General features: G+C 40.0%; 2 protein-coding genes across 3 annotated transcripts; one reads left to right on the forward strand and one right to left on the reverse strand.

Moving 5' to 3' along the window:
• Window positions 1-14: 14 nt before the first annotated feature.
• Window positions 15-16594, reverse strand: clcn6 (chloride channel 6). Its single transcript, XM_032566503.1, has 22 exons — window positions 16479-16594; window positions 16006-16065; window positions 15313-15378; window positions 15054-15186; window positions 14871-14977; window positions 14581-14707; window positions 12552-12619; window positions 12259-12317; window positions 12037-12169; window positions 11201-11314; window positions 10275-10441; window positions 10096-10207; window positions 9821-9950; window positions 9246-9399; window positions 8441-8597; window positions 7968-8074; window positions 7601-7787; window positions 6975-7135; window positions 6051-6207; window positions 5863-5970; window positions 5660-5785; window positions 15-5577 (listed from the first exon to the last, which is right to left on the reverse strand). Exons 1-22 carry the CDS (start codon window positions 16551-16553, stop codon window positions 5497-5499), a joined length of 2589 nt encoding a protein of 862 aa, XP_032422394.1. The 5' UTR covers window positions 16554-16594; the 3' UTR covers window positions 15-5496.
• A 3101-nt stretch (window positions 16595-19695) lies between these two features.
• Window positions 19696-23401, forward strand: LOC116722529 (galactose-specific lectin nattectin-like). Of its 2 annotated transcripts, none has more exons than XM_032566682.1 (7): window positions 19696-19828; window positions 19906-19965; window positions 20463-20484; window positions 22116-22198; window positions 22428-22562; window positions 22867-22978; window positions 23159-23401. In XM_032566682.1, the coding sequence occupies exons 2-7, from the start codon at window positions 19906-19908 to the stop codon at window positions 23221-23223; spliced, it is 477 nt and encodes a 158-aa protein (XP_032422573.1). In that variant the 5' UTR covers window positions 19696-19828; the 3' UTR covers window positions 23224-23401. The 2 variants fall into 2 exon arrangements, with proteins under 2 accessions (XP_032422573.1, XP_032422582.1); XM_032566691.1 differs by having other exon boundaries at window positions 22119-22198.
• The last annotated feature ends 1358 nt before the right edge of the window (window positions 23402-24759 follow it).

Genomic DNA, 24759 nt, shown 5'->3' on the forward strand with positions numbered 1-24759 from the left:
ACACTCACACCGTCTGTGGTGAACGAAAAGGAACTTTATTTGATAACAATGAAGGCACAGAACAGACTTTCCCTCCAGGTCCAGAGAGACGAGTTTGTATCTTCATTTTTTCTGACAGTTATGCAGAAAACAAACTGCAAATATGCAGGAAAATAGCTGAAATATTTGACAAAATGTAAAATAACTTCCTTTGCAGGTCCCAGATCATAAATATGCCCCAAAATAATATCAAACTGCAGGATTTCTACAAGCTCAGGCAACAAAACACAAAATAAATTTAGATTATAAAATATCCTATAATAAAACTTCAAAGACCAACATTTGAGTTCATATACAGATATGTGCCTTTACGTCACAAACAATCCACTAAACTGACTTAATAAAAAATAAAAACTCTACTCAGTTTCAGCTGGTTCTTACAGATCCACCATGGACACCAGGGGCCTCATGCATAAGAGGCGCAGTTTTCACACTGAAACTTGGTACGGAAACATTTTGAAAAGTGCGGCGCACAAAAAAAACCCCGGATGCATAAAGCCGTGCGCGCGCACGTGGCCGCGCACCTTTCCTTTATAAATCCTAATTTGCCGGAAGCAGATCAGCTGCTGCTCCGCCTGTCGCCTCCATAAATACATCTGAATGTAAATTAGTATAAATACCCGGAAGTCTGCCGCCACGTCAAGCAGTAACCATGGCAACGTCCTTGTTCGAAGCAGTATAAGTATTTATAATAATAATAATTATATATTTTATTTAAATTATGCTTTGAGGACATAATGTCACCTCACAAAAATAAAAATACATTTTAAAGAAAAAAAAATCCAAATAAAAAAAAACTGCAAATGCCAGTTAGAACAGCAGCGCGTTCAGACAGTCAGAGTCTTTGAGTGGGAATGTGGACGTTTAATCTAAATACCAGATGCTTCACGTCCAGAAGGCGCATTCACAAAGCGGGCGACTGCAGCTGGACCGGTACCGGTACCGCAAGCTCCAGGATGATCAGTCTGGATTAATCTGAACGCTCATAAACCATCATCATTTCCTAGCTGATCGATCTGATCGATCTGATCATCCTCCCCTTGGTGGTTTTCTCCATCAGAGCCAAAGCTCCTCAGGTAGCGGCTCACCTTTACGTGTGACGTATTCACACCCTGATCACCTTAAAAATAATCAAACCTGTTGATTATTTTTAATCAGCAGGTTGGAGTTAATCTGCTGATCCAACCCTGTTTGCTTCTTTTAGTCAGAATGAAATGACCCCATTTTGCGCTTCGGCGCTCGGACCGATGCGTTTCATCTTTATGAGACAAAAACAGAGAAAAAGTATTATTTACATTCTAGTGAGGTTTTCACATCCTTTAATTTTCATTTTCTTTATTTTGTCTGCGTGTTAACTTATTGTCTGAGGATAAATGCGGTTCAGTTTCATCGTTTACATTTAAACAATAAAATATTAAAATCATGAAAATCATCGGGTTTGATGCTTCTTGGTCTAAATAACTGAATGTTGTCAGATTTCAGTGGATTTATGTGAGTTTTGACTGTTTGTAGTTTGAATTTGTCCACAGAAAAAGTCCGCACATTTTCACGCCAGCGAAAAAGTGCGCGTATATTTACGTAAACTTTGACGCAAAGTAAGTTTTTATACACGCCGACGTCTGCGTAAAATATGGCGCACGCACGCTTTATGCACGAGGCCCCAGAACTTTGAAAACTTCCCTAAAACAGAATGAAATCTTGGTTTTCACCTCCTGAGAGTCAAACACGTGGTTCTCTCTGCTCCTCTAACACTGACCTTAGTGAGAATAAAAGCAATTAGACATTAAATTAGTGCAAAACATGCAAAACAATGCCCACCGACTGGCAGGAAGCTGAAGCGGTTAGTAACGTTACAGAACCTGCAGCTCAGAACCGATCAACATGTTGGAAAACTCAGCGGTTCCTGAGGTCCAGTTACTGCAGAACCTGACAGACCCGTACAGTCTGCTTCTAGTGCATGTTTTCCAGTCACAGTAAATGAAAACATAAAGACAACAGAAGAAAAGTGCAACAGTGACGACGATAATTCAAAATAACATTAAATGAAAAAGGAATGAACCTGTTGGTCGGTGCGGCGCTCACCGGCCTGCTGGACCAGATCTGACAGGAAGCCACCATACAAACAGGCTTTACTCCAAAATCTGTCACACTTTATATTTTCACACTTTGTGGAAAATTACAGATCTATTGCCAGTTTGATCTGATAAACCAAGTATCTGCTTTTGGCAGGTACTATGATTGCTGTTCAAAACAAAGAAGCTCCTACTTTTATTTATTATTTTTATGGCTTCCTGTTATTTTAATGAACTTGTAAATAAATCCATCAGATAAAACAACACTTCTAACTTCTACCAGAGGCCTGGCATCAGCATGCTGGCTGATTCAGGGGACAACCAGACTGATCACATCAGAACGATTAGACTTCATGCAAATAAACACGTCAGTTTGAACGGCATCCTGAGCAAACCAACTTAGATCACCTTCATTATTCAGCTTATCTGGGTGGTAATTATCAATCATTTCACATTCAGTCTAATTGTGTACCTCAACAGAAAATATTACAGAAGGACAGAAAAGATTTGAACTGATCCATATTTGGTGGCATCACAATTTAAATTGGTCCATCGGGTTCAAACGGCTCCAGAAACAGAAGTGGGATGGGGAACCCGGACCGAAGATGTGCTCAGTATAATTTGTTATTTATGGCAATAAATGATGAAAGTGATGATATAAAGTAAAAATATTCAGTCTCTTTGGCATCACTGCACACAGCAAGAGCCTCAAACCTAAATACTAACATTAATGCTTGTTTACCATCATAAAGGGACATGAACACAGCAGCTGCTTTAAAAAGGTAAGCAGTTATGAAATTAATCAGAAATCTTAAATAATGAAATTAGAAATGGAAACACCCAATCATGCTGCTAATGTGGTTCAAAACTAAATAAATTAGATCTTGTTGTCATGATGAATTCCAGATAACGATGAACTGAGCAGTCAAAGCAAACAGCAGAGAAAACTCACCCAGATAATCCCAGGTTATTTGTACCAAAACTAATCTTATTGTTTAAATGTTGTTTCATTCAACCGTTGAATCATTTTAAATCCTCCAGCAGCAGAGAAACATCCGATCTGAGGGCGTCTCCTCAGATCAGTGGTGCTGCTTTAGCTTAGCATTCAGATTGATAAACTAATGCAGGTATGAGTGACTCAGTCCAGGCTTACAAATGAATGTTTGGGCTGTCTGTATATAACCATATATTTTCCGGATTATAAGACACACTGGAGTATAAGTCCCATTTATTTAGAAATTGTTAAACATGAGAGGGTCTTTGTTCATATTAATGATTTGATCTGGTGACTCGTTGTGTTCAGATGCTGTTTAACAAACTCACAGTAACTGTCGGCTTTGGTTTGGCGTTTTCTATCTGGGCTCTAAATCTGGACGGTCTGGAACGGTTTCGCTCCGACAGCGAAGTGCGCAGCGGGGCGGAGCGGAGACGCATGCAGTAGACAGGGAACAGAGAGAGGCGGCTGCGTTGTATGAAGCCTTGAGAGTCCTTGGAGAAGGACTGCAACGCTCCAGCAGTTTCGACCGACAGACATGGCTGTCTAGACGCTCTGCGGTTGGGAAATCTGAGGAGGAAGCAGAGATCCTCAGAACAGCAGCAGCACATTCTGTTTGTTCAAACTGTTCCTCCAGCTCTGGCCACCTTCCTTTCAGCAAAGTCTCTTCTTTCCTCACGGCTGCAGACGGTAATGTTTGATCCTTGGATCGTATCCGTCAGTATGAGCTCATATTTAATGGATCAGTCAAAAAAATATAACATCTATAAGTTAATACTGACAATAAAATACAGAACCAGCCAAGCTTTATGAAAACTAGTGTGACTTATAGAGCGGAAAATAAAATATGGTATATCCACTAAAAATGACCGCATGTTGCCCATCTACATCCAAAGCGAATATTTCTACATTTGTATTCTTTTTTTTCATTCCTCCTGAATGGGGGAAGGTTCTGCTGGAGCTCCAGCTCCATCAGATGAACCGGAGGGAACCGGACGGTTCTACTTACTGGACACGGCATAAAACAGAGAATACACTTCTGCTTCTGGATAAAACAGTTAGGCTCTGACATATTTTAAAAACATCTCACAGACACAGAGGAACATCATGATTAATAAAATAAACTTCAGCCTCCTTCCTGATTGGTTGTCTTCAGGGTTTTAGAGGGAACCACGATTAGTTTCAATATCTATTTTAGAAGAAAAAGCAACCAGCTAAACTACGGTAGGTTTAGTTCTTCTAAATTTAAATGAAAGACTTGCCATGTTGTTTGTGCTGCAATGCATCCTGGGTAAATGAAGAATGCTATGTGATGTAGCATTAGCTCCTTCCAGTCAGAACATTGATTTTTGTGTTCAGCCCTTTTAACTTGAACTGGAGCTCATTGAAAGAGAAGCTAAGACAGAAATGATGACAGGAAATGAAAATGAGGACCAAACTGAGGAAGAGGAAAGAGTCGGCTGAAAAATCTGGTGTTTGTGCTGCTGCTGCTTGGAAACACCAACTGGAGAGTGAACACTGCAAAGACGTCCTGATAATAATCCAAACTGTTTACGACTAGAACTGGGGTGGAAACCTTTTCTCAAATACGTCTGGATGGACGTCTGCAAAGACTTACAGATGCTTCATCATCACTTTAAACCACCATTCGTTTTGTTCAATTTGTTTTGTTTTGGCTTTAGCTCCTGCTAAAGGTGTTAGCTCCTGCTAACTGTGTAAAGAGTAGATCAAAAGCCGATGACGTTAGCTTGATCCAACAAATCTCATGGCAGATGAAAACCTGGTGGGCTCATCATCACTTCTTGTGTTTAGTTTTTAGACTCTAGTCATCTATATCTTTAAAAAACTAATAAATAGAATAAAACTGGCAACCTTCATAAGTGAAAAAAATTATATATGTTTTCTAAAATAATTTTGACTTTTACATCACAAAGCAACAACTTTCAGGTTGATAGGAAAATTAAAACCTATTTAGGCCAACATGTTCAACTAGTTGTGGATCCCCTTTAAGGAATGTTGTGGATGTTTTGACCAATTATTTTATGCTTTTCTAAAATCTCCTCCATGCCTACACACAAGCTCACCACGTTCCTATAGAGACAGTTCACTGCTGTCTCAGATGGTCTCCGTTAAGAAAATAAAGTTTGTTTTCTGTGATCAACGCAAAAAATAAAGAAACATAAGAGAAAATCTCTAAACTGGAGTCTGTGAAGGCTCCGACTGCGTGGACCTAAAGAAGAAGATCTCCCTCCTGCAGTCTGAAAGCTTCTTCTCTGCGGCTCTCAGATGCATCTTGTTGGTTTTGGGAATGCTTTAATAAAGTTAGAGACGAACCAAAGCCAAGGCTTGGAGGCCAGGCAGCGCGGGGCGGGGCGGCGCCACGGCGTCGGGTCAGATGGTGATGTAATGCTGTCGCAGTTTGGCCACCAGGAACTCGTGGGTTAAATTATGTCTTGTGATTATTCCAACAATCTGAAATAAAGATTTTGCTCAGACACAACTAAAAAGTCTCCGCAGCTGTATGTACAGGAAGCACCGATGTTTGAGAACTCACTTCTCCAACAGCGTTGACCACTGGAAGGTGTCGAAGGCCCATGGTTCTGAACAGGTTGAACACCTGGGAGATCCGGGTGTTTGGTGAAACCGTGTAGGGGCATGTGTTCATGTAGGGCGTCACATCCTAGCAACGCAGGGATCGAGGTTTTACCAGCAGCTCTAAATCAAACTGAACTTATTCAGCAGCGGGTCGGATCGTACCACTATCATCCGGGGATTGAGCAGGGCCAGGTCCACTTCGTGGATGTCCGGGTACCGCGGGTAATCTTCGGTCATTTCTGTGAACGACAGCCTGGGCTGAGTGGCGCTCTGTACAGACGGAGACTTCTGTCATTAACAGGGAATAAAACACGGATCTTTGAACAAACGCGGATCAACGTCTGACTGACCGACTGGTTCTCGGAGTAGCAGACGCCTCGGATGAGCAGGTTGACGAGCTGGGAGCGCAGGATGAGGCCGTGGAAGGTGAGCGGTCTGAATCGCTCCTCCATGGTCCACTCCTCACTGGGAGACTGGTCTGGGTACAGGTTTGGGTAGGGAGCGTGCCTGAAGACAGAAACAGAACCAACATTATTCTGCTGGATGCTGTGAGAGAATAAAAACATTTTTTAAGTTTCAAACAGTTCAAATGTTATTGTCCCATAACCATGTCTGAAGCACAGGCTTCGTTTTTATGTCATAAGGTTGATTAGGTCTTGTCCAACTGTCCAACAGTCGGATCTTGTCCAACTGTTGGGTCCAACTCCAGTTTGTCCCAAACAAATCTCCAGATTCATCAAAAGAAAAGAAGAAGACAGCAGACTAATAATAGTCAACTTGACCAATAATTACAGTTTCCCAATAGCAACACATTCCTGAAAACCTCTCTTCATTTTCCTGTGATGCTTTGGTTGATTTGCTCCAAATGGAAAAACTAATGAACTTTTTCTTATTTATAAAATTTGCATGACAATCGGATGCAAACAGCTGAACACCGAAAATAAGAGAAAACGTTTTTCCCTTTGTCTTTTTGATATCAGACAACTCTTTAATGAGATTAAATATATTTAGTTATTCATGGCGCTGACAGAGAGCTGCCTGGTGGAGCAGCTATGATTTCATCTCCATGCAGAAAGTTTTTATTCTGCTGTTGTGTAAATGCAGTTTTTTCCCAGATACACATCAGAAAACATTTTTGGAAATGTTGTTGTGTAAACAGGAACTAAATGTAATTTTTTGTTTTAAATAAAAGCAGTTATATCTTGTTTAGTTTTGGATTTTATGTGATTACTGAGTCAAAAGACAGAATGAAAAGTTGATTTCCTGTTTGTTACCTTCTCTCCAACATCTGCTGCAGCAGGTCCTCTCCCTCCTCCGCCGGCGCCGCCGCCGCGTTCTGATCGTCACAAACGTTCTTCAGCTCGCTGGACGGGTACGACTTCATGGACTGGCAGCGCCGCCGCTGCTCCGCCGCACGAGAGACAATGTTGGATTTCTGCCAGGGAAAATAAAGGTAAAAGTAATTTTATTCCTATAGCCCATTTTCAGCAACAAGGCAATACAAAGTGCTTTACAGGAATTAAAAAAAATACAAACAAAATAACAAACCAAAGGAAAGAGCAAAAGAAGAAAAAGAATCTAATGTTGATCTAAGTATGTAAACTAGGAGCTCCTGTTCAGAGTTGCTAGATAAATATAAGTTAGTATCTTCTGATCTAAATCCATTTCTGGGTTGGAAGAACAGGAGTCTAAAAATTAGTCTAATAATGTTGATCCAAAGTAAATAAAAATAAAGAGTCGGCTGCTTTTCTGGACATGCAGACAGAAAAATATCTTCACGGAACAATTCCTGGAATCAAAAGACAAACTATGTGACTGTTTTATGAAAGATTCATAAAACTTTTATAGCAGCAAATTTCTCTATGCTTACCGTTAAACAACACATCATAACGCTGGTTACCTTGAATCGAATGTTGTTGCTGATCAGGATGTTGCCCTTCATGAAATCCCGCTCGTTCTGTCGGTTTTCCGTGACCACGGGAAAGGCGTGGTAGACGGTGGTCCGGAGGATGCTGACCAGGGACTGGACTCGAGTGTGGGGATAAACGTAGGTCAGGTTGGGCTCCATGATGTCGCTGGCTGTCAGTCTGGAGGGACGAAGAGAGGAGACGAAAACTGAACACCAGCTGAGCAGAAATTCAAGGTGGAGAACAGAAACATGGCTCAGTTGGTCATTTTATGAGTAAACTTTATTTTAAGGAGTTAACTTATTTACTACAAACTGTACACATGAAAAGGCCACCGAACATCTTCCAGTCTGATCTTACTTATCCATCTCCACCTCCGTCTCCCACTCCAGCAGAGGGACGCCTTTCAGCTGGATGTGGACGTCATAGATGCCCTTGTTGAAGAAATCTCCAGTCCATTTAGCAACCTAAAGTTCAGACACAAATTTAACTTAATCTGCTGCTGCATTGTGATTGGTTCTCTCTGACATGGTGCTGTGCACTAAGGCCAAACAGAAGGTTCAATTCAGATGCGGCTTTGCAAACTGAAGTTGTGAAGTCATAATGTTTCCAGAGGACAGAGGCTCTTTAGTCCTTTAAAACAAGATTGCTTAGTGTTTTCTAGTCATGAACTCTAACATGTAACATGCTACATGAGGCTGAGATCAACCTCTTAGGAGTTTCTGCCATTTAAGCAAAATGACCAAAACACACAAACCTCAGAAACATGAACTCCTAACTGCAAACTCCACAGACTGAAACCATCACATGACAGAAAGAAGCAGCGTTAGCACCATTAGAGTGATCATGATGGGCAGCCCGTATGTGATCTCATTGGTGGACTCGATGAGGATGACGGTGAGACTGATGGTCATCCTGACCACGCCCCCAAGGAAGGCAGCGGCTCCGATGAGGGCAAAGGTCCCCGAGTAGATGTGGAGTCCCAGTTTCCTGAGAGAACAGATCCCAGTTAGAACCAGTAGCAGACACAGCTCTGAACCTTTAACTCAATATGCTAAACACCAGACAAATCTTTTCAAAACCAAATACTGAGGCCAGATTTAGACTGCGGTGACGTTTAAAAGCAGACGGACGTAGTTCCGGGTCCAAAGAGGTAAACTGTTTTTTAAGCGGCTCTCTGATGGCCAGCAGGAGGAGGTCCGAAAAAAACTTACTGGCTGCTGACATTTTCTAGAGCTGAAAATCTAGTGATGGTGGTAATACTGGCAAACACTGCAAAAATGATTTTGGTTGTAAAATCTGCTTATTTTCTCCTTTCCTCTCTTTTTCCTCTGAGACTCAATATTACATTACCATGAAAAGTGCAAGTTGATAACACTTGGAATATATTAGCCAAACGTCAACACAGCCTTTCAGTTTCATTTCCTGATGAACGCCGCTCCGTTTGCACCTGCTCTGGTCGGAGCCATTTTCCATGTAATTCATCACTTTGATATTTAGATCATTTAGAAACTAAGACATAATGTCAGTTAAATAAATGTGTCTTTGTATAATATTTAATGTTTGGTTGGTTTTGTGGTTCTAATCTTCTTCTGTAGAACATTTCAAAGGAAACAAGAACTTTTTTTTTTTTTTTACACTTTCAGGATGTTTGCGACCAGACGACCGAACGCAGCGCCACACAGGAGAGACGGGACGAAGAGACCGCTGGGGACAGAGACGCCGTACGTCCAGCACGCCAACAGGAAGTACAACAGGAAGAAGATGGACAGAGTCACCGGGCTGAAGGTTCCTGCAGCGTAAAGCAGAGAATCTTTTTATTTATGGAAAATCATCTATTTATGAAATAAAAAAAAACATAAATCACTGAATCTTAATACATATAAGAAACTTTTACATCATCATCTTACCCTGTTTATTAATGATCAAAGTAGCATTTTACATGTTTATTGGTGCTGCCCAACTCCACAGAGAAAATATTAATTACTCCTGCAATAAGACTTTTAATGTGTGCATTGAAAATATGTTTTGCATGAGTTTATCTCTGAGATAAACTGAGATAAACTCAAAAAGGTGTCTAGAAGTAAATCGATATGCTGAATGTTTGCATAGAAAACCAGTTCTATGCAAAAACAGTTGGATGTTTGCTTAGCGTCCTCATTATTTAGCCATTGTTCCCAGAAGGAACCAAACACGTTGGTTCAAATCCTCACCATCCTGGTGGAAGAGCTGGTGGATGGCCGCCTCCTGCGGGTTGAAGAACAACGTCGCCATGTCGTTGTAGGTTTTATTGGAGCAGAAAAACTGCCTGATGGTTGAGTTGATGTCTTCACTGCCAGAAACCTGCAAACGAAAAGCCGACTGTGAGGACATGAAGCTGAAGGTGAAGAATCACTTTTTATTTTCTGTCCGTCTGTCACAGAGAATCGGTGAAAACTATCCAGGCTTCAACTGTCTTCATAGAAAATGTTTAAAAGTATATGCTCACTGTGGGGTTATGGGTCGTCGGGGAGGACAGGTCCCGACATTCACCCAACAGAACCGAGGCCAAAAATATCACCAGCGTGGTCACCATGGCAACCAGCAGACTCTCCAGGACCCTGGGAATAAAACGCCGTCAGCCTGTTTGTTACGCGGATCGACGTCCAGCTGCCGGGCGAGACGGACCTGATGAACCTGGCTTTGGGGTGAATGTGCCTCATTCGATACTTGGCCAGGCACTTGTTCATGCAGTTGAAGAGCGCCCCCAGCAGGCCGCCCACCACGCCCATCAGGACGAAGAAGCCAAGGTCCACTGCTGTCCACAGGTGGCATTTCTTTTCCCCGTCTGAACACTGACAGACAAAGATTAAATTATTAAAACATTGGTGAACTCCCACAATTTCTTTAGAAGACTTCAGATATTTTAACTGTGATTTATTCAGAAAAAGACTTTATATAAGGTTGGCAATGATGAAGCGTTTAATCTAGACTAAAACCCAGCTGGTTAGAGCTGCTTCTGAATCATGACAAAATATTTGATGTGTAATGATGATTTTAACAAAGACACTTGACAAATACAATGTCTGTTCCTGGTTTTCACATAAACACTGTCTGGTGTGTTTATGATGTTTTTATGATGTAAAGAACTTTGCTCTGCTGTGTTGCTGAAGCGTGCTATAAAAATCATTTATATCAATGGTTGATATAAATTACAGCCATTATTTTTATTTGTGTCAGTCTGCAACTGGAAAATAATAAACAGGAAAGCTGGAATCGATCATATTGTTGCAATAACTTTCAAGTCTAAACTTTATGACCATTTTAATTTAAACTCAAAGGATAACTAACTTCAGAGGCAGTTTCACCTTTTGGCGCTTTTACTGGTTTAGCTGAAAAACCTGCAACTTTTACGTCGACACAGACATGAGAAATTAATGTTTACAGACAGAATGATATAATTTGGTCTGATTGAAAATCATTCACAGCTCAGCTTTAGCTTCTCTTCTAATGCCAGGAGTATTTCTATGCAGTAAAACATCTGATGGCTTCAGGCTTAGAAATGCTAAACCCAGAAACAGACAAACAAAACCAACTCATGATGGATCCCTCACCTTGAATTCTCCAAAGTTGAGGAGCCCAGGCAGCTGGAAAGAGCCCCATTTATTAAAGTTGATCCCAGAGCGGAAGAAGTTCAGCGTGAAAGTGGCCGACATCGAACAGAAGAGCTGAAAACACAAGTTCAGATCTGAGAAGGCCAACACCTCTTCAGTTCATTTCATTTGGTTTCTGTAAATCCTGCTATGAACAACATGTTGGAAAGAAATCTTAAAAGGAGAAAGAGAAGGAGAAACTTTAAACATCTCTTCCATCCATGGCATTTAATGCAACATGGCTACAGGATCAAATCCTCAACTCAGCATTTCTTTGCTCTGGACGTTAAGCTGTTACCACGTCATACAGCAACATTCTTCAGTCAGAGGCTTCTTCAGAGTAGCTGTAAGACTGACTGCTGCTGCAGATCCTTCTTACCCGCAGCATCACCATCCACAGATGATGCCAACTTTACAATCCAGATCCATTTGTGCTCTCAGTCCATCTAAATACGATTTAGAGCCACAAATGTTACAAAAAAAGAAACTTTTAATTTTTTATAAATATCTATTCCAGAAAATTTGTTGTCATTTTTTTATATATATAGGGAATATTATGTAAGAAAAATTATTACCTGAAAATGTATTATTAGTACTATAATACTTTTAATGTCATTTTGTTGTGAAAGTGCAAAGCAATCACTCCCACAAAAAAAAAAAAAAACTTCTAAAACCTGCATTTATTACACAGTTATTAAAAAAAATAGTTGGTTCTTTAGCATTTCCAGCTAAAGTTATTATTGTGCTGAAGTTTGATAAAAGACGGATTAGTGTTGCATTAAGAAAAGACAACGAACCACTTTCCAGGTGAGCGCCTGGTTCCAGAAGGAGGAGCCTTCCTCCAGGCTGAAGAGAGTGCCCCCTATTGGCGCACCGAAGGCAGCAGCAACTCCAGCGGCGGCACCGGCTGACACAAAGTCCCGCTTGTCTCTGGGGAGCAGATTAATAAGAAAATAAGCCACATTTCCCAATGTTCGATAAGTGAGATTAGCTGAATAACAAGAGTCACCAGGTCGTACCTGTCACTGCGGAAATAAGGAAAGTCAAACTTGATCCTCTTGAAGGTGATGCTCTGAAACTGATGGAGGGAAGAGCAGAAAATTAGACGAGTGTTACACCCTGGACAGGTCGCTCATCCATCAGCAGTCAAACAGAGACATGGTTAACCTAACGTGTGTGTGTGTCTGTGAGTGGGTGTGTGTGTGTGTGTGTGTGGGAGGAGTCAGAGAGCCTGCAGTAACACCCTGAGGTTAACCATCCTCTCATCAGCAGAGGATTCAGAAATCAGCTGATCCGTGTGGCAGCGACGCACCTGAGGAAGGCCGGCTCCCACTATGGCTCCACTGTGGATCATCGGACCTTCCTTTCCCACAAACAGACCTGAGAGGACAAACAGAGACGGCTCAGAGCATCACGCACCTCTGGATGACTTTTCCTCACAAATTCAGTCTAAAAGAAGGGAAATTATAAGAGAAATGTAGAAATACTGCAGGATTAGAAGGTCAGTTGGACCGGACTAAAACCGGACCAACACCGGACTAAAACCGGACCAACACCAAACCAACACCGGACTAAAACCGGACCAACACCAAACCAACACCGGACTAAAACCGGACCAACACTGAACCAACACTGGACTAAAACCGGACCAACAAGGAACCAACACTGGACTAAAACCGGACCAACACTGAACCAACACTGGACCAATATCGGACCAACACCAAACCAACACCGGACTAAAACCGGACCAACACCGAACCAACACCGGACTAAAACCGGACCAACACCGGACTAAAACCGGACCAACACCGGACCAACACCGGACTAAAACCGGACCAACACCAAACCAACACCGGACTAAAACCGGACCAACACCGGACCAACACCGGACCAACACCGGACTAAAACCGGACCAACACCGGACCAACACCGGACTAAAACCGGACCAACACCGGACCAACACCGGACCAACACCGGACTAAAACCGGACCAACACCGGACCAACACCAAACCAACACCGGACTAAAACCGGACCAACACCGGACTAAAACCGGACCAACAAGGAACCAACAACGGATTAAACCGGACCAACACCGAACCAACACCGGATTAAACCGGACCAACACCGGACTAAAACCGGACCAACAAGGAACCAACACCGGATTAAACCGGACCAACACCGGACCAACACCGGACCAACAAGGAACCAACAACCAATTAAACCGGACCAACACCGGACTAAAACCGGACCAACACCGAACCAACACTTCAGTAGAGAATGTTCCGTGACATTTACTGATTCTCTGAAATATTAAAGCGATTAAACTAAATCAAATTAATTATTTAATCACATTTTAATCAACTATATATAAATTTTGCTACATTATTGAATAAATGTACCTATGAGCTCAACAGCAAAGATATTAATTGTTTATAATCTGTCATTTATGTGATTCAGCCATGAAATTGGTGCAAAATGCTGCATCATGTTTAGCACTGAGATGCTATTTTGGGACGAACAGCTGATGAATCATCATGTCTGGTTAACGTCTCCTTCACCAATTAGATCAGACCATCTGAACAATGCATAATAATGTTACATCTACCCAAAACCAACATATGAGAAAAGAAACTGAGCAATAAAAGGATAAATTTAATCAAATTAAACATAGTGAGAAAGTCTGTATTTACTTTATCTAGAGATAACACAATTAATTGTGATGAATATGTTGAAATAATCATCAAGTAATTTAGTAAATCAATTCATTCTGGGCCATTTACTGAAAGAACAACACACTCAGAGCAATAATTAAGGCAAAACTGGTTTAATTACTGCCAGTTAATTGGCAATAATTAAACCTTCTTTGAAAAAAATAAACCTTCGTTGTCAGTAATTATGTTCTGCTCCACAAGCAGTTTTAGCTTCAAATGGTAAAATTCTGTGAAAATAAATTTCCTGTTAAATCCCCACTGTCACCCAATGAATAAAGAGTAAATAGAAAAATAAATCACTAGATCATCTCTACACTGCATCGATGTTCAGTCCGGCAGAAAGAACTGAACTTTTCACGAGTTATAAGGATTTTTTTAGCTTTAGATGAATCCTGTAAAACATGATCCAGCGTTCACTAAAGGAATGCTGTCTTTGCATTTTAGGCAAATAAATCTTTATTTTGTTATTTAAAAAGGGAATTGAATTTATCTGCATTTTTGTATACATTCCTAATACTGCATAAAAAAGGACTTAAGTGTTAAAGTGAGAAACCTGCAGAATGTGTCACTTTTCTTTGATTAATCGTCAGAACAATGGATTCCTGAAATATCTTCCGCTGCAGCCCTACCTCCAGCCACGCTGAACAGGACTCCAGCAGCTTTGCAGAGAAACGTTCGAAGTCGCACGATTCCTGGTATCTTCACTCCATTCAGGTAACTTTTGATCTCTGGGATACCGGAGCCTGCAGCCACCGGCTGGAAGACGAGACGCATCGACAACAACATGTTAGATGATCGGTCTCCTACCACACACACTTCAACTGAAAACACATCCAAGCAGGTCAGGTGAAGCAGTGACGGTCACCGCCTTTGCTGCTGGTATGTTCCCACCAACATGCGGTTACTGTGGAAAACATACCTCGATGAGGACGAGCACGCTGGCGATGAAGATGAACACCATGTTGAAGGTGAGCAGCTCCAGCAGAGACAAAGACAGGCAGCCTCTGTCTGTGCATTTCTCTATAGCTGGAAGTCTGCAGTTAAGGAGCACTTCCTGTTTTATATGATGGAGCTTCCTGTGTGTTGCAACGCTAAAGGATACAATCAGCGACCACGGAGAATTTGATTTTAGTGAAGAGATGAACAAAGAAGTCCACAAACAGTCCAACCAGTCCGACCGTGACCCCGATCACGAACACCATCACCCACCGCAACGCCTCGTACTTTCTGGCTTTCTGAGGAAAAATTAAAGATGCATTCAGACTTTACACATCAACCATCTTCAGAGATTTTTTCCCCCAAATGATTTTATATTTTTGTTTATTTCTGAAATGACACTAAAGCTTTATACATTTCCTCACCTTGTTGTCCAGACCCTCCAGAACCTCCACATACGGCTCGTTGATGCAGCGATCATAATCCAGACTCTAACAAAGACAAACAGTCACATATTCACCAATTCATCTGGTAATAACTTCATAAAACTCTGTGATAAAGAGTTTCTTTCGGCATACTTTCCTTTCAAACAGAACCAACATTTTTATCCTTTTTAAAGCAGTTCTGATCAATAGTTTCATGTATGGGTGGAAGGTCCTGGTTCTCACGCCCAGATCAGCTGACAGGGATCAAAATTAGGGCCGGGACTTTAATGGGTTACATTTTAATAATTAATTACATAGATTTTAACACAATTAAATGCATTTTGTTTTTAAATACAAAAGTTCCAGTATGCGTTTCTGGTACACTTGTAAATCTGACGCACAAGCCACATCCGGGAACAACACCAATGGACGTCAAAGCCACCATGTTGTGGCAAAACGGCATGATCTTCTACTGAATAACTGGGTTCTGACAGAACCAGGATGTTCTGAGACCTGTAGCCAGGAGGTAATCAGGAGAAAATGCTGATGATGTACAAGACAGCCATAGAACTGGGTCACTCAGGGTCAAAGCGATTTAGACTCAAAGCAACAAAATACCAAAGAAAAACTCCTGCAGAACTGCTGATCAGAAGCACTTTAAACATCTCTGAAAACTTCTAAACGGTTCCTCACCTCGTAATCTTTCCTCGGCAGAATCTCATCTTCCTCATCTCGGATTTCCCCAAGAATTGTCTGAGAAAATATGAAAGAATATGTATTTTTAAAATTATGCACAAGCAGATTTAATCACCTATGAAACAAGCCAGATGAAATCACAACAGCAGGGACAATCAGCTGTTTGCTACTTGTGATGATAACTTCAGGTGGACGATCAGGACAGATGCACAAAAATATTAAAATGAGTTTATAGCAGCTGGGATCAGCAGTTACTGATCAACAGGATGACGCTGAAATTAAACCAATAAACGGGAAGAAAATCTGATTCTCTCTGGGGAGAAGCTGAACATCTGAGGCTGGCAGGGGATTCAGCAGCAGCAGGGTGGAGCAGAGAAGAGATTCCTGGAGGAACTCAGAGGAACCGGACCAGAACCCGGGAATGCCCCACCGAACCCCGCCTTCACCGTCTGTACCCCCGCTGTCCTCACCAGCTCCTCCGGCGTCCGCGTCTCTCCCTCCCTGCAGCAACACTGGCAACAAAAACAGCTTCTGCAGCACGCCATCTTTGCTGTTGTGTCATGCTGCTTTCAAGAGCTGTGGTACAAAACAGAGTCAGCCGAGCTAACAGCTAAGAAAAGAACATTTACCGAAAAGAAAACCAAGAGATATGCTTGAAATAAAAAATAAAAATAAAGTAATTTGCTTCAAATGCTTCATAATCGGAAGCATTATAAAACTTTTACTCATTCGGGATAATTTAATAAATGCATCAATTTGTTTTGGAAGCGAATATTTCCCGAGACGATTGAATGCAACAGAGCTCCTTTCACGTGACAATTTTTTGTCCGAAAGCTTTATTAAACAACTTTCCGTTAACAACAACACAAATACTGGATTTTTAAAAAACTGGATAGTTTTAAATATATGTATAGAAATAAACTGAACTGAATATGTTCATGTTATTTCACCAAGTCGATTCGAACAAAAACAAAACAAAGAATTTCACAAACATTTTACATATAAATATATAAAAGTTGGTGATAAATTATACATTTTTTGTAAATATTGAATTAGTGCCTGGTGTCGACCTGGGCTCTCTGACTATTCATTCGCTTGTGTTCAGGATGTGTGGGGTCTGCAGCAATGCTAGCTGCACTTTCCCTGACCTTTAACCTGTACATCTCCTGGAGGGAGGGAAGATCAGCCCTGATGATGAGTCTAGACTGGAAAGGTAGGACACCTGTCCTGTTAGATGAGCAAACTAAGCAGCCGCTTAGGGCCCCAGGGCCACTAAGAGGCCCCATCAGTGGAGTTTATTTATTTATTTATTTTAGTAATAATTTCTATGTCACTATAGTATCTAAAACACACAATATCACTATGAAGTGATTTGTTTTTACAATAATATAAATTTGATAGTGTATCTAGAAATCATTATTTTATGGATAAAAAGAAAAATATTTAAATTGCTCTTGGGGGCCCCCTGGTGGCCGCGGTAGGTACCGCACGCTTCGCCAATAACATGAGCTGCTGTGCAAAGGTCCAAAGCTCCGGTCAGAAGTTAAGTTTGCAAAACAATGTCTCAAAAAAGGATTTATCCTTCAGGGAGGGAGAAAAGAAAGAGGAAGAATTTACTTTTTAAGTGACATTTTGATTTACTTATTTCATTTTCAGTTTAAAATGAACATGTAACATATTAATATGAATGAAAAACTTAAATGAAAAGGAGTGGAAGGAAGTAAAATCTGAAATTATCTCTCAAATAGTCAGATTAATAAAACAAGAACAGGTCTAACTGCATGAAGCAGCTGCCACAGACTCAGTTTCTTCCCCCAGACTGAGGAACATGATGAACACCTTACAGCCGGAGGAGTCTGCTCCGCTGATGTCAGACAATAAAACAGTTCTATTTCTGACTTATGCAAAGTCAGAAAGTTCTCAATATCCCCAGAATATTGTAATTTCAGTCTGTAGTATGAAAGTAACCTGAAGAAAAATCCCCTGCTGTCTGTTTCCGTGTATCTTTGATCACCTGATCACATCAGGTACACAGCCATGCAGAATTGGCAAACAGGTTACAAATTATGCATTTTGATTATAGCTAGCAAACATTTCCAAACAGGTTTCTAAGAAATGTTCCTGGAACTGAAACAGTTCCCAGAACAGTTGCAGTTGTTGATATTTAGCAGTTTTAGTTTGGAGATCAGAGCCGGACGCCAGAACCGTTCGGCCTCATCAGGAAGCAGAACCTCCTCCATCTTCCCCTCACCGGGCCGACACGGGAATGAACTCAGACTAAATCCTCTCTGTGATCAACTATATAAAAAACCAACTTTGTTCTCAGTCATGTTTTAATGTTTGTTTTTAAATTAATTTAATGTTCCATTTAAAATGTTTTAACCAGCTAAATATCAAACATAGAACTTTAGTTATGAGGATTTTGTTTATGTAAAACAGATATCCAGATTTTCTAATGTAGAAAAAATGAATCAGAATATTTTGTTTGCAAAGCTGGTGTTCATAAACAAGGAATTTGACTTTGATGTTACACTCTCAGTGAACAGACATTAACTGTAGATTTATAAAGTTTATAGAAAAAGAAAAGTAAATGTTTTATTGTTTGACATCAGCGTAGCAGAAAGGTGTTGACTGCATTCCTCAGTTTGCGGGAAGAAGTCTGTGGCATCTGCTTCATGCAGTTGGACCTGTTCTTGTTTATGTGCTTGATTGAAGTTTTGTTGTTCATGTTTTAAACAAAGCATAATCTCTTCTGAGAATCATTTCAGATTTTACTTCCTTCTTCTGTTTTTCATTAAGTTTTCCATTCACATTAACATGTTTATTTTAAACTGTAAATGAATAAATGAAGTAAATAAAGAAAAAGTCAAATAAAATATAAATCTTCACTGCATTAATAATAATAATTTTCATCATTCATGGATGCGTTTGGAAATTCACCTTTGGCTTCACATGGTGGCTAAAAACACATAATGAAGAGAATCACAAACTTCACATCTAAATAATTGTCAGTAATTTACTAAAGTTATTGCATTTGGGATGAGTGAGTTCTTATAAATGCTCTTTGTTGCTGTCGCTGCTCAACAAAGACTGAAGTCGCCCACAATTAGTTGAGCCTTTTGTTTTGTCTGCCTTTAGTATAAATCTCCCAGCATCCTTTGCTCTTTGCATATGATTTTCGGGGCCACATTGATATTTCTGGACAGTTTATTTTCATCCGTCACTCACCATACCAGGCTCACATGCTAAAAGTTCAAACATTTTCTGAAGATTCATGTACAATATCTAAATCCTAAAAGTGGGTCAAACATTAGAACCACGGAAACAAGCAGATCCTCGATGTGCCACTGAACCAGGAAAGCTTTTTGTTTTTTACCTTGAACACCCAAGTAAAACCTTTTCCTTCTTGAATTAACACTTTGGGACGTTAATTGATCCTTTTATCACAGTTTGTTTAATGACAACCTGGTTGTTTCTGTTTGTTCTCATCAGAATAAAAAAAAGCATCCATTTCAAAGAAACCCGTCACGGCCGAATCATCCAAGAAAAGCCGCACAATGCAGAAACGATTGCACAACGAAAAATTCTTTCACTAGAAAACAATTCCACGAAGCTAAAGAAAAGAAATATTTAAATCCAGGAAACACCTTTCCTGGAAATTTTGTCTTTTTTGTCAAGACAAATTTTATTTTGTCTTACGGGAAGGAAGGATTACATTTTCAACATTCCTCAAGCTGTATAAGACCGGTTCTTCTATCTGGTATTATTCTCTCTGCATCAGGACTCACTGCAGCAAAGAAGCATCCAGCTTTTCATTACGGTCTGTTGTTTTAACTCTAAGTTTATCTGAAGTTGCTTCTGGGTATACAAAAGCTGTAATCTATTGTTTCTTCACAGATGGCTTCAGGTTTTCAGCTGGTGTTGATCCTCGGCTTCATCATGATGACTGCTGAAGCTGTAAGTCATTTAATGCTAATATATTTTTATTTCTCCATAACCTGCATCATGAGCTAGGTCATAAAATGTAGCAAGCCAAAAACTGGGCTTATGTGGAACTAGACGGCAGAAATAAAGGGAATCTGACGTCCATATTCCACTGCTCTGTCTGATCTTGGTTTATTAGATAAAAACTAAAATACACAACGAAAAGGGAATATAAGTAAGCAGGATTCACAAAGAGCTTCCAGAAAATTTCCAAAAAGCTTAGAAACCTGAAGCTGTCACAGTAAAACCAACCAGTGACAGCAGAGACTGTTGAATGTAAATACATCAGTTTTCATCTGTTTGCTACTGATTTAAGATCTCTTGGCTGCAACTCCACAGAATAATAGAAGAATAATGTCAAAATGACAAAATGCACAAGGTTTTTACAGTTTGTCACCAGAATCTGAGGATACTATAAAACCCAGAGGAAGAAGAAGTCAGTTTTCATCAGTTTGTCTTTGTGTTCACAGGGTCCAGTTCCAAACATGGCAGGTTGGTAATTATTTCTATAAAACTTTAGTGGTTTATTAGAGGGGGCAGAAGATATTACACAGCTGTACATGCTATGAATAAAACCATCTGTGTTATAGATATATTTTTATGTATCAGTTGTGTGACAGCTTTGGAAGCTATTTGGTTTTTTTATGTTATAAAGACGATTTGACAGCTGAAGTCTTGGGCTGTCACAGGCGTCTGCTGTGTACCTCCCAGGTTTCACTCAAACTGTAAGATCTGCAAGAAGCTCTCGCAGCAGCTTCTCTATGGAGTGAAAATAGTCTCAAAATATCTGTGTGTGTGTGTAAAAGTATATGTAAAAGTATGCCTACAAATGTTGGTGTAGGAGAAGGTTTGTTTTATTTTTAAGGTTTATAAATCCAGTATTACACACACACAAATATTTTTACACACGCACAACTATATTTACACACGGACAAATATTTTTACACACACAAATATTTTTACACACACACTGATATTTTGAGACTATTTTCACTCCATACTTCTCCTGAAAAGACAGTTACAATGGAAACCAGATATTTACATTCACTAAATAAAAAGACACAAACAGATTTTTTATCACTGTCTGAAGTTAAATCTGCACAATGTTTTTTGTTTTAGCTTAGTTAGAGTTACCAAAATTATTTCAAATTGCTAAATGCCAGAAGACTTAGTGAGAAAATTTTTTAGAGATGGTTTTGTAACTTTCCTTGAATTCAAAATTTGACACAGATTTGGTCGTTCTCAGGGAAAGCAGTCGTGCCTTTTGATTTCCTTCCACAAACCTCTGATAGGTTAACTGACACTTGAGTAAACTGGCGACCCACCTCTAGATTTATTTTAAGGCCGCAGCTGAAAAACGCTCTTATTCAACACGATGGGAAAGTTAAAAGAAATTAGTGAAGATATCAGAGAATCATGGAGCTGCTCCAGTCTGCTTCATCCTGGGAACAACTTACCAATGCTTAAAGGTGCGGCGTTTGTCTGTGCAATCTACAGGCATGACGGGAATGTCCACCCATCAAAGCGCTCAGGAAGGAGACGGGTTCTGGTCCAAAACTGTGCAGATTAACCCCAGTCGTTATTCACAGTGAAACTCTTCTGTACTGACATGGACTGAAAAGCTGCTCAGCTGAAGAAGAAGCCTTTACTTTAAAGGAAACATACAAAACTAGACTGCAGTTTGCAGACACACACAGAGACAAAGAGCTTCACTCTGCAGACAGAAATGGTCTGATGTCACTAAAGTGGAACTGCTAGGTTATAATGACACAGGGGGAGCTTTCACCAACCCAGCTGTCAAATATGGACAATAAAACATTTTCTTTTAAAGGTTTTATCAGCTATAATGGTCACACAGGACAGCAGGTTGTGAGAGAGAGCAAAGGTCAACAGGCCAGGACTCGAACCTGCAACAGCCTGGTCGAGGACTAAGGCCTCTGTATGGACTGCTCTCTCTCCACCTTGTGCAGCCAAACTCTGAGTCTTTAATTGATCAAAAGTTCTGTCATCACAAATAAGGCATCTGGAGAGTGAATTTAACATATAATAATCAGAAGGGCTAACTTATATATCTATGAATTCATTATAATTTATTAAAATATCTTTTGAATTGTTTTTGTCAGCAGCCTGTCCTCCTGGCTGGACCCAGTTTGGAAGTCGCTGCTTCATTTTCTACTACAACATGAGGACGTGGAGTGATGCCGAGGTACAGAGCCACGCAAACACAGCTCACTGCTTCAGTTTCTAACATGGACACTCTCCTCAGAGTAGCTGCACTCACTGAGGAAAATAAAGGAAAATAAAGCTGCTCTGCTTTATTTTCCTGTTTATTTTCTTTTCTTCAAATGTGTATGAAAAACTCAGGTTTTTCATACACATTTGAAGATATTTATTTTCCCAATATAACTTTGTCTACTGTGTCTGTTCCTCATTAGGAGTTCTGCATTTCTATTGGTGGGAATTTGGCCTCAATCCACAACAATGAAGAAAACAGCTTCCTGAGTGACATGGTTGTACGGGACACTGGGAGCCCTGCGATCACATGGGTCGGCGGCTACGATGCCATCACAGTAAGTTCCTGAAAAAAAACTAACACGCTGCAGCTGGATGACCGTGCATGTTCACACAAGTTAAACTTGTACTGTGTGTTGATGTACACAGAATGTTTATCAACATAAAAAACACACACACACTCATGAACATCTGAGGGGGTGATGTTCATGGGTGTGTGTGTGTGTGTGTGTGTGTGTGGCCTTGTATTTGGTACATTGTAAGGTATCAAATCCTGCAATAAATGATATTTCAGTAACTGTATTTTTAGTTAATCACAACCTGCCTGGCAGGTTTTTTGTTCTAACATTTCATGTCTATTAGGAGGGACAGTGGCTGTGGAGTGATGGATCAAAGTTTGACTATACTAGCTTTGCTATCGGTGAGCCTGACAATATTCAACAATCAGAACACTGCCTGGAAATGAACTACATTGGTAAAGATAAACCCATTTTTTATTTGTTTGTTATTTAGTTTTAGAATGAAGGAAGGCTGAAACCTGACCCTGTGTGGTGTTAAAGGTTACATGTAATTAATAAGCAATAGAACATGAAATAAGATGGAAATGTAGAAGAATCAGATGTTTAGTCATGCTTGTGCTTTTTTCTCCTAACAGTGTACAAGTGGAACGACAGATCATGTAACCAGCCATGGCCATTTATTTGTGCCAAAAAAATCTGAAGCCTCCAACCATCTGCTGAGCTGCTGTGATAGCAATTCTGTTTTTGGTGGGATTTCTTTTGGGATTAATGGGTTTATAATCTTTTGAAATAAAAAGTAACATTATAAACACAAACTTGATTTAATGATCTTTATGCTGTCAAATATTTTTACTTCATTAAATGGTGTGAAAACTTCATGTTTGCCTGCACATGATTATTTTAGCCTCATTTTCAAATTCAGTATCAAGTTTATTTTTCATACTTTGCAAAAAGCTGAAATGTAACAGATTGTTTTACAGTCAACATGCCAGCAAATTATTATGAAGAAAAATCAGTCAGAGGTTTCCAGGATTCTTTGTAAAAACACAATGAAAACATGGATTTTATGATCTACTGGAACCAAACAAGAAACTAAAAATGAGTTTAAAGTGTAACTTACAACCTTGTGAAAGTGAAACCCCGATCCTGACAACTAAACAAATTTGCACAAAAATGTCAGATTTCCCTCAGAAATATAAAGATAGAACCCTAAATAACTTATTTAGAGAGTTTATTAGCAAAAATGTTAAGGATTAGTTACACTTCAAGCACTGATTTAGAGTCTCTGGTAAAAACATTGATCATTTAGTTTGTGGCAACTCATTTTAATTCCTGAAATATCTTTTAATCTGGATCAGTTAGTTCCTTCTAGAAGGAACTAACTGGAGGCTAGTTGCAGGCTGGAGAACTTTCACTGAGTTGTGGGTGTTAAATGATCGGTTAATATGACAGAACATTTTAAACTTTAAAATTAAGTAACATTTATAAACCATGGTGGGAAAAGGAGTCAGAATTAGGAGATTCATATAAAGACCTGAAGCGTTCTGACTCGTCTGTCATCTTTGGAGAGATGATTGAACCAGAATAAGATGCTGAATTAAAGCATAAAATTAAAGCATTTCTGTCAGCAGATTTAATATCAAATCATCTCAGCAAAAATGTAGAAAGCAAAACCAGGCAAGTGTTTGCATAGCACATCAGGTTAGATGAAAGTGATTTACTAAAAGATTTTAAAAATGTCATTCAAAAGAAAAGCTGAAGAAACTGGTGGAAAGAAAGCAACGCCAGGGTCACTTATATGATCAGAGGAAGTCATGTCTGCAGGAATATTTTTCAGTTTGCAGAACTTTTGTTTTTAGAACAGCATGCTGAAAGAAAAGATTTGACTTGTTCACAGTTTTGCTGTGGCCAGTCACATTTACAAAGCAGCACCAGTCTTCTCTTTAGAATGAACAAAGACAGTAAGTGTATTAAGAGACTAATATTTTTATTTCAGGTTGCATATATTAAGATGTTGTGTTACTGCAGGTTAGGGGTCTGTGAGTGTCTGTTAAATGGGTCAAGTGTTCTTCAACATCCCAGAATCATGAAACCATCAGCTGTGCAGGCTGCATGTAGACAAGAGCAAAATCAGTGAGAGAGTTTACAGGAAAAGACAGCAGCATGCAGACGATGTGGTGAAGCAAAGTGATTCTGCTGGAAGTCAGCAAAAAGATTTAGCACAAAGATCAAACTC

Source organism: Xiphophorus hellerii, chromosome 1, assembly GCF_003331165.1.
Source record: "Xiphophorus hellerii strain 12219 chromosome 1, Xiphophorus_hellerii-4.1, whole genome shotgun sequence".
Taxonomy (NCBI): Eukaryota; Metazoa; Chordata; class Actinopteri; order Cyprinodontiformes; family Poeciliidae; genus Xiphophorus; species Xiphophorus hellerii.

Bases quoted from the DNA above. Each gene is read 5' to 3' on its own strand.
- clcn6 (XM_032566503.1), bottom strand. From the start codon at position 16,553: ATGGCGTGCTGCAGAAGCTGTTTTTGTTGCCAGTGTTGCTGCAGGGAG. The intron at 12,318-12,551 runs GTGCGTCGCTGC...TCCCTCCATCAG, and splicing joins TGGGAGCCGGCCTTCCTCAG to TTTCAGAGCATCACCTTCAA. The intron at 7,136-7,600 runs GTAACCAGCGTT...TTTCCCTGGCAG, and splicing joins GCAACAACATTCGATTCAAG to AAATCCAACATTGTCTCTCG.
- LOC116722529 (XM_032566682.1), top strand. From the start codon at position 19,906: ATGGCTTCAGGTTTTCAGCTGGTGTTGATCCTCGGCTTCATCATGATG. The intron at 19,966-20,462 runs GTAAGTCATTTA...TTGTGTTCACAG, and splicing joins TCATGATGACTGCTGAAGCT to GGTCCAGTTCCAAACATGGC. The intron at 22,199-22,427 runs GTACAGAGCCAC...GTTCCTCATTAG, and splicing joins GGACGTGGAGTGATGCCGAG to GAGTTCTGCATTTCTATTGG.